The sequence below is a fragment of the Ziziphus jujuba genome, chromosome 11 (assembly GCF_031755915.1).
Source record: "Ziziphus jujuba cultivar Dongzao chromosome 11, ASM3175591v1".
NCBI lineage: Eukaryota > Viridiplantae > Streptophyta > Magnoliopsida > Rosales > Rhamnaceae > Ziziphus > Ziziphus jujuba.
In genome coordinates this window covers 16,594,632-16,611,222 of record NC_083389.1, presented here as the reverse complement: position 1 = coordinate 16,611,222, position 16,591 = coordinate 16,594,632, and the positions used below count along the sequence as shown (strand labels likewise).

Sequence of the window (16,591 nt, the reverse complement as noted above, 5' to 3'; positions counted from 1 at the left end):
ATACTTTAATTATTTAGTTGCCTAACTCGTACCCTAGGCACATGGGTGTAGGGCTCACCACTGCTTTTTCAGAGAGAGACGTCCAACTCCAACGTCTTTTCAAGGGCTTGGCGTGCTTTTTCAAAAGCTTCACGGTTCTGGATGAGTAGAGGAAAGAGGTCCCCATAGTAGTTATCACTTGTTGCCGACACTTGAAAGTATTGGGCTTGGCCGACAGAATTTGTGACATTTCAGCCAGTGAAGCCAGGACGCAGGTTTTGGTGATTTCGAATGTGGACCGGGCCTTTTTGGCGATGCGATCATATTCGGTTGCAGCCATAGGCCTGTTGTGTAATTCACGAAGCCTGTCTCGATAATTTGCTGCAAGCTGGAAAATAGCATTGAGTTGATCAGGATCGTTCACTGGGTTAGGTCCTCGGGAACTGCCAGCTCCGTCAGCCATGAGTCCTGTTGACACAGAAACAATCTCTATTCACTAACAGAGTCATCCAGGAGTAAAGGTGTAACAAGGCGTGATAAATTATCTGCTAACACATTTTGTTTTCCATCTATGTGTTCAACCATCTAACTCGAGAGGGTTTATTGACTGCTGATTTATTATAGAAGCTAATAATAGCTTGGCAGTCTGTTCTCAGAGTTATTTCTTCCTTATCCAAGTAGTGGATCTTAAGGGCATTTAAAGTCTCCATGCAGGCATAGATTTCAGCATCTATGGAAGACTTGACTGTGGGAAATTTGCCATTTGCGTATGCGCACACACGCTCTGTAGACCTGGGGTCTGCTTTTGCCTTTTTCCACTTACAGACACCTCCCCAACCTTCCATACAACCATCAGTTTCAAGCACGATGTATGCTGTTGGAGGTGCAACATCCAGGTCTGGTAACTGCTGTATTTGGGCTTTGATTTCACGAACAAGGGCCCAGTCTGAAGGTTTAAAGCGCTTATCTCCATGTGGGCTGGTCTTCTCATAGAGTGGGCCTAGTTTAGTCCCCAGCTTAGGAATATATGAACGGGCATAGTTGAGTATGCCTAACCATGATCGTAAGCCCTTCTTCTCCTGCAAATCCTTATCCTTGAAATTAGCTATTTTCTGGATAATGTGCGGTTGCAGTTTAAGTTTTTGCCTTCCGAGAACTGCTCCAAGGAAATAAACTTCTGGAACAGCAATCACCATCTTGGTAGGGGATAGGATTAATCCATGCTTCTTACACCTGTCAAGCATTATTTGGAGATGTTTGTGATGTTCCTGCTCAGAGGCTGAAAAGATGAGGACGTCATCAATATAGACAGCAATAAAGTCCTCAGTGCCTTGAAAACATTGGTCCATTTTCCTTTGAAACAGGGCAGGGGCATTCTTAAGTCCAAAAGGCATCACCAACCATTCAAATAATCCTTGTGGGACTATGAACGCTGTCCAAGGAATGGACTCTTTATCCATAGCAATTTGATGGAAACCGCTTTTTAGATCAAACTTTGAATAGATCTTTGCGTATCCTACTTTCTTTAAGATGGTGTTAATACCTGGCAGGCTGTATTGATCTTTGTAGGTATTATCATTTAGCGTTCGATAATTGAACACCATCATTTCCTTGCCCTTTTGTTCCTTTCCCGTGACTGGGTCGATAGTGGTCCCTGATTTTACTATCATTGCCATGGTGCGGTGTCTGCTGTTACTTTCCCTGATAACGCCAAGTTTCAGCAGGGCATCAATATGCTTTTGGAAAGTTGCTTTGAGTGCGGGGGTCACATGTTTCAAGGGCGGATCTTGAATTGTTATATCAGGATTGATGACATCGATATGACACTTGATGCCATTCGCTTCCCAATGCTTTAGTGGGTCTTCACCAATAAAACCCTGTTCTCTTAATCTGTCCAGGATTCCTTTATATTTGTCCAAGAATCGTTTATTTGATGGGACAGCACTAAAAACAGAGATGTCTGCCAAGACTGTGGGGTCACACTCCTCTATGCAAGCTCCAGCTGAGAGTGATGTTTCGATGGTTGTCAAATTTTTGTAGAAGGTGACCTGTTGTCCTTCAATGCGGACGCCTCCTTGCATGCCACGTATGAAGTTGCATCCGACAATCATTTGGATCCCATCTCCTAAATTCATGTCGAAGCTGTAGGTGAATGGGATTCTGAATTTATTTTCTCCAATCTGCATCTGTAGGATCTAGCTGAGACTCAATTGTCCGTCTGTATCGTCTGCTATTCCTGGAAAGTCGCCGCTGCAAGTTGTACAGGCGTCTCTGATTAGTCCGATAGTTACGAATCTGGTCCTCAAAATTGATTGTTCGCCGATTACTGGTTGAGGTTCTGGGAAGTACAGCAGGTGGTCGTTCTGTGACCGTGGTTGAGCCAAATCTAGTAGATCTGCTCATTTTCGGGCCTTCTCTTGCTCAAGGATGTCAGAAGGCTTTTTGTAAACATACACCTTTCTTCTTTGGGACTGCTGTCTCTGTCCCTTCTACTTTCAGTTGAGAAAGTTTGGTTGAAAACTCTGAAATGGAACTTTCTAAGTTTTCCGGTGCTTTTCCCTTTAATACGTGTTGTTGTAACTGCTGGACCTGCAACTGCAATAAATTGAGCTTTTCAGTAAGCTCAGTTACGATAAGCAGGATAGTGTTATTTTGCTTTATGATTGCGCCCAGTTGTGCAAGGGTATTCCGGTATTCTGCTGGTCGTGCAAAACCAACGGCTGGTGGTTCGATTGCCTCGGTTGCGGTGACTACGTCTTTGTAAGTTTGTTTGTCTGCAGTCGTTTGCCAGGAAGTCATCCACCGATTAAGGTTTTGACTTCGTGCAATACGCTCTCCACCTTCTTAATCTGTTTGTTGAGCTCTTCTGTGAGTTTGAGTGCTTGCTCTTCTACCAATTTTGGTTGTTTGGAGATCTCGACCACTAATTCTCGAATTTCAGATTTGGAGAGGGGTTTAGATGAATTTCTTTTTCAAGGGAAAAGATGTGTTTGCGAAGATTAACAATTTCACACTTGAAAGATTGATTTTCTTCCAAAACTTGTTTAAAGTGCTTTAAACTGACTTTTGCAAATAGACTGACTCGATCATACACAACAGAAATATTATTATGTAACGATCATGGTTAGGCATACTCAACTATGCCCGTTCATATATTCCTAAGCTGGGGACTAAACTAGGCCCACTCTATGAGAAGACCAGCCCACATGGAGATAAGCGCTTTAAACCTTCAGACTGGGCCCTTGTTCGTGAAATCAAAGCCCAAATACAGCAGTTACCAGACCTGGATGTTGCACCTCCAACAGCATACATCGTGCTTGAAACTGATGGTTGTATGGAAGGTTGGGGAGGTGTCTGTAAGTGGAAAAAGGCAAAAGCAGACCCCAGGTCTACAGAGCGTGTGTGCGTATACGCAAATGGCAAATTTCCCACAGTCAAGTCTTCCATAGATGCTGAAATCTATGCCTGCATGGAGACTTTAAATGCCCTTAAGATCCACTACTTGGATAAGGAAGAAATAACTCTGAGAACAGACTGCCAAGCTATTATTAGCTTCTATAATAAATCAGCAGTCAATAAACCCTCTCGAGTTAGATGGTTGGCCTTCACGGATTTCATTACAGGAACAGGCGTTAAAATTAATTTTTGAACACATAGATGGAAAACAAAATGTGTTAGCAGATAATTTATCACGCCTTGTTACACCTTTACTCCTGGATAACTCTGTTAGTGAACAGAGATTGTTTCTGTGTCAACAGGACTCATGGCTGACGGAGCTGGCAGTTCCCGAGGACATAACCCAGTGGACGATCCTGATCAACTCAATGCTATTTTACAGCTTGCAGCAAATTATCGAGACAGGCTTCGTGAATTACACAACAGGCCTATGGCTGCAACCGAATATGATCGCATCGCCAAAAAGGCCCGGTCCACATTCGAAATCACCAAAACCTGCGTCCTGGCTTCACTGGCTGAAATGTCACAAATTCTGTCGGCCAAGCCCAATACTTTCAAGTGTCGGCAACAAGTGATAACTACTATGGGGACCTCTTTCCTCTACTCATCCAGAACCGTGAAGCTTTTGAAAAAGCACGCCAAGCCCTTGAAAAGACGTTGGAGTTGGACGTCTCTCTCTGAAAAAGCAGTGGTGAGCCCTACACCCATGTGCCTAGGGTACGAGTTAGGCAACTAAATAATTAAAGTATGTCGGGGAGATCTTTTAGAAAAGATGCAAACGTGGCCGTCCATGTGCCATCTCCCCTTAGGAAAGTGTGTATTTTTGTCGGTTTGTGTAAAGTCGTTTGGCGCTATTAGCGCATTATCTTTGTAAGCGATAAGAGTGAATCTCTTTATCAGGACGATGGGGCCCAATGAGCACCCGCTGATAATGACATTCAACCTTTCTTTCGCTATAAGTAGAGTTGTGTGCAAAGAGTTTATCACGCATTCAAGCATAACTTGAGCTGATATTCTCTCTATCTCTCTATCATTCCGCTTTGTAAAATCCTTTCAATCTAATAAACTTCGTGTGTTCTATCACCCAGAGTTTCGAAAGGCGATCCTTACTTGGTATCAGAGCAAGGTTTAATTTCTCTTTTGTTTATTACTCTCTTCGTAAGAACCTTAGTTCATTTTTAAATTGCTTCATTCTGTATCGCGATTTGTTGTGTTAAGCAAAAGTCTCAGAGCTTCAATCTAGGCGAAGGCAAAGGAGTTGCCTGTAACTAGATTGCCTTTGAGTGAGGTACTCACCTAGTCACGGTATATGTCTGAACGGTTTGAAAGTGCCATTAAGAAGTGGTACGAAGAGTCTGTAACAGCAAATTTAGAATATTTAGACCTTGCTGAAAATCAAAAGCCTACTCTATCTCTGTTACATAATAATATTTCTGTTGTGTATGATCGAGTCAGTCTATTTGCAAAAGTCAGTTTAAAGCACTTTAAACAAGTTTTGGAAGAAAATCAATCTTTCAAGTGTGAAATTGTTAATCTTCGCAAACACATCTCTTCCCTTGAAAAAGAAATCCATTCATCTAAACCCCTCTCCAAATCTGAAATTCGAGAATTAGTGGTTGAGATCTCCAAACAACCAAAATTGGTAGAAGAGCAAGCACTCAAACTCACAGAAGAGCTCAACAAACAGATTAAGAAGGTGGAGAGCGTATTGCACGAAGTCAAAACCTTAATCGGTGGATGACTTCCTGGCAAACGACTGCAGACAAACAAACTTACAAAGACGCAGTCACCGCAACCGAAGCAATCGAACCACCAGCCGTTGGTTTTGCACGACCAGCAGAATACCGGAATACCCTTGCACAACTGGGCGCAATCATAAAGCAAAATAACACTATCCTGCTTATCGTAACTGAGCTTACTGAAAAGCTCAATTTATTGCAGTTGCAGGTCCAGCAGTTACAACAACACGTATTAAAGGGAAAAGCACCGGAAAACTTGGAAAGCTCCATTTCAGAGTTATCAACCAAACTTTCTCAACTGAAAGTAGAAGGGACAGAGACAGCAGTCCCAAAGAAGAAAGGTGTGCTGCACGCCAGCACTAAAAGCAACTTTCCAAAAGCATATTGCAGCTTTATTAAAGTTAGGAGTCATTCGAGAAAGCAGCAGTCGGCATCGCACTATGGCTATAATAGTCAAGTCTGGAACTACAATAGACCCAGTCACAGGACAAGAGCAGAAGGGGAAGGAACGTATGGTATTTAAAGGCCCTTCTGGTTTGCTTTCTTCGACATTTGGAGAAGGCTTGAGCGTTGATATTATTTAAGACATCCAATGATAATTTACGGCCCTTAATTTATACAGGAACGCGAGGGCCATTATGGTAAATTACTTCAAGACGTGTTGACCGATTCAAGAGGGGCAATTCTATCATGCTAGCTATACCATACACTTTTTTTTTTTTTTAACTAACCACATTAATAATTTTTATCAATTTTACCTTTAATGACTTGAAATAGAATCTACTACATTACAACTCACAATTTTCTTTAATATCCTTAGTGAAATAAGATAATTTGAAATTAAAGGTTCCAAATACAAGAATCCATGCCATGCCCTTCCCTAAGATTGGAATTTTGAAAACTTCATCGCTTCCCATGTTTGTGAAGGTTAGGGAAAACATCTTTCCTATCTCAAATGGGAATGAATCGAACAATGCACATTTCAAGAAAATGTATAATAGCCTGATTCTGCTGAATTATACCACAAAAAAACTTCTTTCTACTCTTTAATTGCGATAGCAATAGCAGGAGATCATGAACGCGACACGTCTTCGCACCGCCATCTAATCTACCCGGATAATTATACTAAAAATTAATGTTTAATTTATAATTAAATTTATTTAAAAAAACTATCATGTTTATGTATGAAATAACAAATATTATTATAAAAAAATATTTACGTATGAAATTAAATAATCCTACAGGTGCTAGATAAAGCAATCCCAAAACAGCCCTAATGGGTTGCTGTTCTTTTATTTTTTATTTTTTAGGGGATGGAACAAAAGATGGTCAGCTTGCATCATTCCTACGTGATCATTCCTACGTGATAGTGTACGTGTCAAACCATGGATCATAAATAGTTAAAAGATTATAAAAAATAATATTATCCACTACCTATTATACATGACTTTATTGTCTAAAAAAAAGTTAAATTAATTGGCCATAAACACAATATTTGGCTTTGAGAATAAACAGCGTATTCTTCCATTTTTTTCTTTGTTTGCACGGCACTCGCCATGCTTTATTAGATTATAATTGCCCAAGAACCATCAGATTGTCTGAGCTTCAAGTTTTTCAAACTTGGATTTTGGCTTTCACATTTTTTTCCTAGGGTGGGCCAAAGATGGATATCTTCCCCTGATAGTGCGTTCTCTGCTGTGATTATACGCAGAGAAACGCGTCAAGTAGGCTCAAAAAATCAAAGCATAATAGGATAATACACGATTTAATCAAGCTACGATGATATTATCTATCAACTGAATACTCGCCTAGAACAAGTTAGACGACTGATAATGTAGTCTTCAGTGGTTTTGCCTTGGGTTTTGAAAAATTATGGTTAAATGTTTGTGTTTTATGCTTTTTTTTTTTTTCGTTTTTTCTTTTTTGTGTTCATAAATTAAGCATATATCATAAAATTAAGCATATTATTGATAGTAGTCATTTATCGAAATCAAAATTTTGTGAACAGTATGAAATGGTTTATATATAAAACGTGAAAAGCCTAACTACCCTTTAAAGTATATTCTACTTAAAAGCCTTCATTTATGGTTTATATAATTTTGGCATGATGTTGGTATATACAAGTGTATAATATATTTCTTTATCAAAAGAATATATTAATTGACAAAAAAAAGTATATTTTATATTTTTTCTTCTGAAATTTTGTGGAATAAAAATGGGGGATATAAACTATTCATTGAGCGGTACCCCTTGGTGGATCATTCTCTCTACTTTTTGTAATGCAAACTTTTTAAAAGTACCACTTCCCGGAAATGTATAAAGCTTTTAGGAGGTAGGCTCTGTATACACCTAATTTTTAATACTAAGAAACTTTTGTCGAAATCTTAGAAAAGTATATTCTAGTTTACTTATAGATTTATTTCCATATTAAATAGTGATTAAATAAGTATGATATAATTAAAAAATGTTAATACACAGTACAATTATAATAAAATTTTAGATAGGTGAGGGATGAAAAATAGCAGCAGATAAATAAGAAGGTAAGAAACATGCAAAAACTAAATAAATAAATAAATGCTAATGGAACAAAATACTAAAAAACAAGATGAAAAACAAAATATCAAAAGCACTTATCCAGAGGAAAATGAAGGGGGGCACGGCTGTACCGAATAACATAAATTGGCACGCTGACTAAAAAAATTAAAAAAAAAAAAAACGAAAGCGACAAAAATTTGAGGGGCCTTTTGTGGGTCCGTCCCTAATCTAATCTATTCATAAAAACCTCTATACTTGGTTAAGTAATTATCTTTTATAAAAATAATAATAATAATAATTTGTTATTTAAAAAAATTAAAAAAAGAGAAATATAAAGCAATTTTTTAGTATAGCTAAATGTGATCCAATTTCTACTGAGTCACTTGAAGGGCAACGACTAAACACACCATAGGACTAAAAACAAAACTTGGATTTTGGATTTTGAAAATCACAGGAAGTTGTTCAAAGAAAAAAAAAAAAAAAAAAATCACAGAACGAGCAATGGATTCGTTCCGCGGACCGTGTATGGTGCAGCAAAGACTTTTAGATCATATTCTACTGTGAAAAACACTGGTCATACGAAATTTCGATTTCGAATATTGGTTAAGATCCAGGCAAGCAGTACCCAATACCAACCGGTTGACATTGTTAAAAGCTAAGGTTTAGATGCCCAGAAGATCAATGTAGAAACGTGATGATTTAGTAGTGATTGTAATAATGTCGGTGGGTCTCTCCCATCTAGTTTTTTTCCCAAGCATATGGCAATTTGCAAAAAACGCCCACATTACATGTAGTAAATGGTGCAAAATAGTCATTGAACTTACTTACAAAGAGTTCCCTTGGGACAGCCCAAACTTCCTGATCCTGAGTTCAAGATGTGATGAAATTCTTGCTCTCCAATTTATCAAGAACTTACCTAGAAAGAACACCATTCAAAAAACTTGAAAATAATGGGCACGCATTTGTTGAACAAAGACATTTCACGTAATAGACCAAATTGAATAAATTTTTTATGTAAACTTGAAAATAATGGCACGCCTTTGTTGAACAAAGACATTTCACGAAATAGACCAAATTGAATAAATTTTTTATGTAAACTTTAAAATAATGGCACGTCTTTGTTGAACAAAGACATTTCACGAAATAAACCAAATTGAATAAAAATTTTATGTCCAACTTTTCTTATTCATTGTTAACGTCTAAAGTAGAAAATACATACCTCTACTGTAACCAATATTGGGATCCAATTTCCTGTGACATTGTATTTCGACATTGTATTCCAGGTTCATGCTGTAAAAGTCAACAAAAGCACCACAAAACAATATAAGTTATAATTGTTGAACAAAGATGTTTCACGTAATAGATGGCAAATAAATGGACTGAATAAAGTTAACCCAAAAAAGTCATACATGTGAACCAAAGACTTAGACACAAACATTTTTTTTTTTTTTTTTTTGGTTTCACAAGACACTAGCAGCCTTTCAGTTCATCTGACACAACTATACCAAAAACAGCAAGGGCATATCTAACTCATTCAAAGCAAAATAAAAAGGGTTATTTTGACAGTACAGTATGCAAAGGGTGGGAGTCAGGAATTTTAACTAGGAGAACAAAAAACATAGGTAGCAAATTATAATAAAATCCATTGATATCTATTATGTTGGTAAATATATATATATATATATATATACATATTGGAGCATAATATTCCTATATCATATATAAAAACATGCGTAGCTTCTACAAAATACCAATGTAATATTTCATATAAAAAACAAAATAAGAAACAAAAAGAACAAAGACGAAAAGGAAATCAATCTCCACTTCTTTGTACCGTAATTCAATTTTGCTTAAATCTTTGTGTTTTGATTAGAAACTTTTCCATATCTAAATACAAAGAGAGAAAAAAAAAAATCAATTCAGATGGTCATAATGTTACAACTATAACAATGTAACATAATTCGATATGTATGGTATAAAATGTAAAATCATTGTTAACAGAAAAATGAAAAATAAATATTATAACTACATTTAACTATAACAATTAATTATATCCCTACAGATAAAAAAGAAAAATAAATATTATAACTACATTTAACTATTAACAATTAATTATGTCCCTACAGAGACAAGTTATTTGTTCCCTTGTCAATAATCCGAATTCAAATCCCTCATCTTAATGGGGGAAAAAAATCTGACAATCAATTATCAAAATCAACGAATAAAAAAAACAGATTATTAACTATGTTAGTTCTAAACTTTTTTTTTGACATTTTGATTGGTAAATTTCGATACTTTTTATTTGGTATTTTGGTTATTAAACTTCAGCTTTTGATACATATTGATCCTTAAACTATTTTATTACTTTTTAACAGTTTTGTGACGTGCAATACTTGATACAACATGAAAGGGTCTTGTGCGAATGTCTACTTTCATAATTTTGTTATTCTCCTGTTAAAGCAAATGTACTGCATGTCTTAAAATTGCTAAAACTCGTACTAAAACAAGTTACAAGGATCAAAGTTTATCAAAAATTGAAATTTAAGGATCAACGTGCTAAAAAAATAAGTTGAAGTACCAAAATGCATTTATCAGCATGGTTCAAGGATTAATAAAGCCAATAACTCAAAATAAATTGCAAACATCACATATAAATAAACCTGTATTGCTTTTCAATTGAAAAGATAAAAAATAAAGGCCTTAGCTAGTTTGACTGACTTACTACAAAGCGAAAATAAAAATATGTCAACTATGGAAGATCATGGGTTCAAGATATTGGAACAAAGGGGAAAATTATTTTAAATTATAAAATAAAAATAATAATAATATTACTAATATGCTACTATTATTGTTACATATAATTGAGTTTTAATATATAGTAGAATAGATGGCATTATGATAAATTGATAACCAAAAACAACTTACCAATATACTCTTTAAAATTTTACTAAATTAATGAAAACTAAGTATATCTAATAACAGTGAGATAATATAGAAGATAGAAACAATGCAGAATTTTGAACAAATAAATAAACAGTTATTGTAAGACATTAAATATTTCTAGTTCGGAACAAGGAAGTTTTTAATAAAATATATGTGTGTGTGTGTGTCTGTGTGTGTGTGTGTGTGAGGAGACTTCGTGTTTGATGAGGAAAAAACGAATATAATTGGTACAAATAAAAATTGTTTTCACAAACCAAGAAAGTGAGCTTGTTTTTTTCATGGTGAAAGATGTGAAAAACAGCGAAAAGCGGATGGCTTAGAGAATGAGAAGGAACCAAATGGTAGATATGAAATTGAAAATTTTTTAAATCAATTGTCTGCATTATCACTCATAAAACGGACAACTGTTTGAGTAAAGACTGTAGAGGTAAAAATGGAAGGGGGGGAAAAAATTACGGAAGGCAAAAGTAAATGGTCAGAAACTTTTGAAGCAAACGAGTTTATGAATAAGGGCATAATTCATACATTAACATTATAAATTACAAATATATATATATATATAATATATACCACATGTCTAGTGGAATTTGAATAATGAGGTTGGCAATATTTGACCAAAACACAATTTAGAGCTCCACAACTTTGTGTTGAAGTAGGAGAGAAAAAGAACCCCAATTTATATTTTCAAACAAGTAATTTCGTATCCTTATAGGACATCCAGTTAGCAATGATCACTAATAATAATCTTCAAATTTAAAGTCTAGATTCAAAATTTGAGGGGGAAAAAAATTCATAAAGAAACATTTTTGGCTTGCAGATGACTTATAATTCGAAATAATCAATTCACTTCCCAAAACCAAAACGGGTAAATTATGGAAAGGCACACTTACAAATTGTCATAAATTTACAATTTCCACCGTGGCAATGTGCCCTCTGTACCATCCCAAAATTCCGAATGACTATTTCCCTTGCACCATTCTGTTAAAAGCAATTATTAGCTTAAAACAACAAAAAAAAAAAAAAAAAAAAACTGTTAAAAGCAATAGTTGGCACTCACGTGTAAAAAAATCTGCTTCCCTCGTTGCCTCCCTTTGCAATTGGCTAAAGACAATGTGCCCCTTGTACTATCCCAAAATTCCAAATGACCATTTCCCATGAGCAATTCTGTTATTAACAGCAAGGGGTTGGCACTCAAGAGTAAAAATCTCCTTTCTCTGTTTGCCTCCCTCTGCAACTGACGAAACCAGCCAGTATGTCCCTCCATTGATACACAAGGCTTTTGATTTCAACTTCTTCGCAAATTCTTGCAGAAAATTTTCCAATTCTTGCAGAAAATTTTCCAAGTCTTCCTCCATGCTAGATCCCACTCCTCTCCTTAATCAAAATCAGAAAATAACAAAAACTAGTTCCCCGTAGAATTTCTGAGAGACACTATGGTACGCATATTGGGATTTCGGACAGGGAAAGTTTAGCACTATTTGACCAATACACAACTTTGTTTTGATGTTTAGAAAAAGGTTATTAACAACAACAATTTTGGCTTGTAGAGATGACTTATGATTTTAAAATTATCAAAATTCAAACAAAATGGATAAATTATAAAAGTACACTTACTTATTGCCGTAAAATTCCGTTGCTTTAGCTCATCAGCGGTAAAACAACTAGAATCCTATATCATTAGAATCCATCAGTTCAGAATATTTATCCCCAAAAAAAAAAAAAAGAAAAAGAAATCTTATAGTAAAATAAAATAAAAATTAGTTATAGATATATACCGAAATCTTAAAGAAAAATATAGATAATATAATAGTACACATTTTATAAGTTTTAAGTTTGAGAAAAAAAATGATAATAAATTTCATATTAAAACTAGTAGTCCAAGAAGAAAAAGCATATATTGATCCAAAAATGAATCCAAAAAAAATCAAGACTACGTATGAGAAAAATATTAGAAAAGATATAAATAATATGACAACTTATTTCTAGTTTATCTTTTTGAAAAAAGTGTTCATTCAACTATGTATAATGACAACAAAAAAATTGTCCCAAGTTTTTACAATTTCCTCTCCGTCAAAGGCAAAAATCTCCTTTCCCCTCCGACACATCTAAACTATATACTTCTACCTTTAATACACATGTGAATCCCACCCCACACAACTATTACAGGAAGAAGTATATGCTCCGGTGGCTCCAGAAATATTTTCCTCCGGTGATGCCCAAAGTTCCAATTTCTACCTTGGGTCAAATGCTATCTCTTCTTCTTTAATTTCTTCCCAAAATTCTTGCAGAAAATTTTCCAATACTTTCTCCATACTCCCTTGTTTAATAAAAAATTAGATCCAAACTGAGGGTTAGCAGCATAAACAAAGATGGATTGTCATCCCACCCCTATCCTTTGTCAAAATTGAAAAAATAAAAAAAATAAAAATACCAGTTCACCGTAGAATCTCTGAGAGCCAAAAGAAAAAAGAAAAAAAGAAAAAAAAAAAACAATGTTTTGAACGGAAAACCCAAAAGGGAAAAATGTATGTATATGTATATATATACGTGTGTATGTGTATGTTATATCATAAAATAGCTACCAAACTAGCATGGTCATCTTCTAAATCTTTCTCACGCTTAGAGTTGTTTAGGAGAGGAGCAACATTATACTCATTCCAAGCAATCGTTTGGCCATAAGCTAGTTGATTTCCTCATCTAAGCAAGCAATATGTGAACAACCTCCTTCATTGAAGGCCTGGTAGAAAGCAGTGAGCAGAACAACATGATGAAATGGTTAGCTTTTCTGTTTTTACCTGTGCAGCCTCCGATTTCCTAGACACTTGTAGACCAGAAGCTTTGAGTTCTCACTGGAAATACAACACATCAACTTCATTTTTATTTTTCTGCGATTTCCCCAAGACTGGCGAATCTCTTTTGGATGCCGATCGCAACCCAAAAAAAAAAGAAAAAGACATTAATATAAAACAGAAAACCAGTAAAAGTCCCTTTCATCACATACGACAAGGGCCATTACAAATGTTCACATTATAACATGACGCATTGACACATATAACATGACGTATGTCATATGTGCCATGTCATGTATGTAATGTGAACAATTGTAATATCCCTTGTCGTATGTGATAGAAAACCAGTGAAAGTCCCTGTCATGTATAATGTGTCATGTCATATGTGCCAGGTCAAGGTTATGTATGTAATATGTCATGTCACATATGACATGGTACATTGTAATGTCCCTTGTCTTATGTGATGAAAGGGACTTTCACTGCTTTTCTGTTTTATATTAAAAATAACGGATATAATTCACAGAAAATTAGAAAAATAAAAATAATTATTTTTTAAATTATTCTATTTAAAAAAATTTTAAAATAAAAAAATATAAATTAAGAGAAAAATATTTAATTGGAGATATTCATCCAAATATAATATTTTACCTCTCTCTATAATTTTTTCTTTCTAATATATTCAAATAACTTTTTTCCTATAAGATTAAGATAGAAAAATATAAAATAAAAAAATAAATTAAAATAATATATATTTTATTATTTTTAAAACAGATAAAAATATTATTTATTATTTTTTAAATTTTATTTTATTTTTAAAAATTATTAACCAAACGATCCATTTATTCTGAAAATAATTTTCTATTTTTCAGAATATAAAAAAAAACAATTAACCAAACAGGCTGGATTTCGCTTCCCACTTGTACGGGCACAGCTGAAATATGCGCCTACAGCTCCACGTGGGTGGGTGGAGAAATTACAGCACTAAACTACAAACAATTCATAAAAATACACGGGCAATTCATAAAAATAATAAAAGTTAGTACATACTATTTCTATGAATTGTCTACAGCTAGGTGCCCAAAGCAAGCCTTAATAGCTTTAGTTTTGAAATGCGACTACAACTCCATGTGGGTGTATTCACTCTCCCCCATACTGTTTGACATGTGTGAACACCCTCGTTCTTAAATTTTTAAATGAATTTAATATGTACAGTGGGAAAAAACTGTGGAACTCGGGGAGTAACCGAGTTTTTGCGTGCTCCTTCCGCACTTCAAATGTCATGTGGCAAAGTTAACCACGTCAGATGACTAGAGTATGCTGAAAGAAAATGTCCTATATCCGTTTCAAGCCATCTTTCTCTTGCCGCTCCATTAACTCCCTTCCTTCTTCCTCTTTCTCTGCAAAATCATGGAAAAAATTTCACATTTTGTAAAACAAAGTATCTGATAACACTGAAAAATTCCTTGTCTTCCCGAGTACTAGATACTCAGCACTCCTGCCACTCTTTGATTAATATGTGTATCATTTTTCCATATCAAGAAGCCTTGTCATCCTTCCCCTGGACACCGTTTCGCTCTTTGGTTTTCTCCAAATCCTTATCGTGCCTTACTCCTCTGTATCTTGAAACGGAACCCACATCCAGAGATGTCTTTCAACTCATTCATCGATCACTTCTGTTTTGACGTGGAATAATAATTCACGTATTAATTAAGGTGGGGCAGTAGTACTGAGTGGCTCGTACACCGGGAGTACTAGAAATTTTTTCCTGACAACACAATTAAATAGCACTTTTTCCACAACAAATATTTCTTAATTTTATTATTTTCTAAGTTTTAGTTTCAGATTTGTTGAAAGTGGGCTTTCCATTTTTTAATTTGGTTTTTCAATTCTGAGTGGTAGACTTTTTTTCTCTATATATATATTTTTTGGGTTTGAAGAAAAAATATATATATTTGTCTTTGCTGGGGTGGTGAGTTTTATTGATTTGTCTGAGATATAGATGTTAGAGAGAGGGAGAGCTACGATTTGATATAAAGGACAATGGAGAAAATATGCAAGCAAGATTGTAGACCAGGGAAGAGAAAGAAGCTTGGGTAATGTGATGAACAAGAAAGATGATACTGTTCCTTGAGATTTGAAGGCCTGAGGAGATTTGAAAGTTTTTTTGGTGCAGCAAGAAAAGGAGAAGTCAGTCCGTTTGTGAGTGAAAGAGGCATTCAGTTTGTTAGTTGATCTGGAGAGTATTCCATGTGTCATATAGGCCTGCAGTATCCAAAAACTCAATACTTCGGGTGTATCTGAACGCCCGTTTCAACAGTATAGAGTTGCAACTCCATGCAGGCGTGGTCGTATTAGAGGTGGACAAAATTCCAATCAAACCGATAAGATCAACCAATGCAAATCGATGAAACCAATCGATCCAAATTGATCTCTTCAGTTTAAATTGATTTTATTTTTTCAAATCGGTTCGATTGTGTTATTATGATGGAAAAACTAAATTGGTTAGCTCGAAATGTTTCGAGCCTAATACCAATATTCTAACAGCATATCTAATCGAACAAAAAACAAGAACTTTTATTTTTCGGTGAATGAAAAAAAAAAAAACATTTTCACTCATATAAGTGTGGACCCCACATACATCTAATGCACTAAGCTTCTTTTCTAATGGCAATAGGGATATTAGCATGCATCTAATGCACGAAGCTTCTTTTGGTATGGGAATAGGGATATTAGCATAAATATACCTTAAATTATTTTCGGATTTGTATTTTGCATTTGAAATTTTTGTTTCTGTCAATTTACACTGTAAATTAGGTGGAATCTTGCATTGTTGGTTATTTTTTAATTTTCTGTCAAAATTTTTAACAGATTTATCATTTGAGCTACATATGATTTTAAAGCAAAGGTATTAAGGTCTTTTTGCACCTTTTATCCTCCTTCATCTTGATATCTCTCCTCTATGATCTCTCTAAATTCTACGTCTCCATTTCCTCCATAACTTCTTCTTTTGCTAGATCTTAGCCTCATATTTCATTCACATCCACCTTATCATTTTTTCACTTGGTTTTCGGGTGTTAATGCACTTTTTTTCAGTCATGAACTTGAAGAAACAAGCTTCTTCATATTACTCTCTAATTTTGGTCTGGGCAT

The 16,591-nt window shown here is 35.1% G+C and overlaps 1 protein-coding gene across 12 annotated transcripts; it reads right to left on the bottom strand.

Moving 5' to 3' along the window:
- Positions 1–465: 465 nt before the first annotated feature.
- LOC125419387 (transposon Ty3-I Gag-Pol polyprotein) lies at positions 466–13,604 on the bottom strand. Of its 12 annotated transcripts, none has more exons than XM_048465150.2 (7): positions 13,448–13,604; positions 12,267–12,321; positions 11,710–12,026; positions 11,543–11,630; positions 8,929–8,999; positions 8,534–8,625; positions 466–6,282 (listed from the first exon to the last, which is right to left on the bottom strand). In XM_048465150.2, exon 7 carries the CDS (start codon positions 2,163–2,165, stop codon positions 549–551), a length of 1,617 nt encoding a protein of 538 aa, XP_048321107.2. In that variant the 5' UTR covers positions 2,166–6,282; positions 8,534–8,625; positions 8,929–8,999; positions 11,543–11,630; positions 11,710–12,026; positions 12,267–12,321; positions 13,448–13,604; the 3' UTR covers positions 466–548. The 12 variants fall into 12 exon arrangements, 8 of the variants coding, with proteins under 8 accessions (XP_048321107.2, XP_060668583.1, XP_060668582.1 ...); XM_060812600.1 differs by adding an exon at positions 9,544–9,596 and having other exon boundaries at positions 11,710–12,321; positions 13,235–13,601; XM_060812599.1 differs by having other exon boundaries at positions 13,235–13,601.
- Between the last annotated feature and the right edge of the window lie 2,987 nt (positions 13,605–16,591).

Coding starts and splice junctions, on each gene's coding strand:
- LOC125419387 (XM_048465149.2), bottom strand. CDS start 2,165: ATGCAGATTGGAGAAAATAAATTCAGAATCCCATTCACCTACAGCTTC.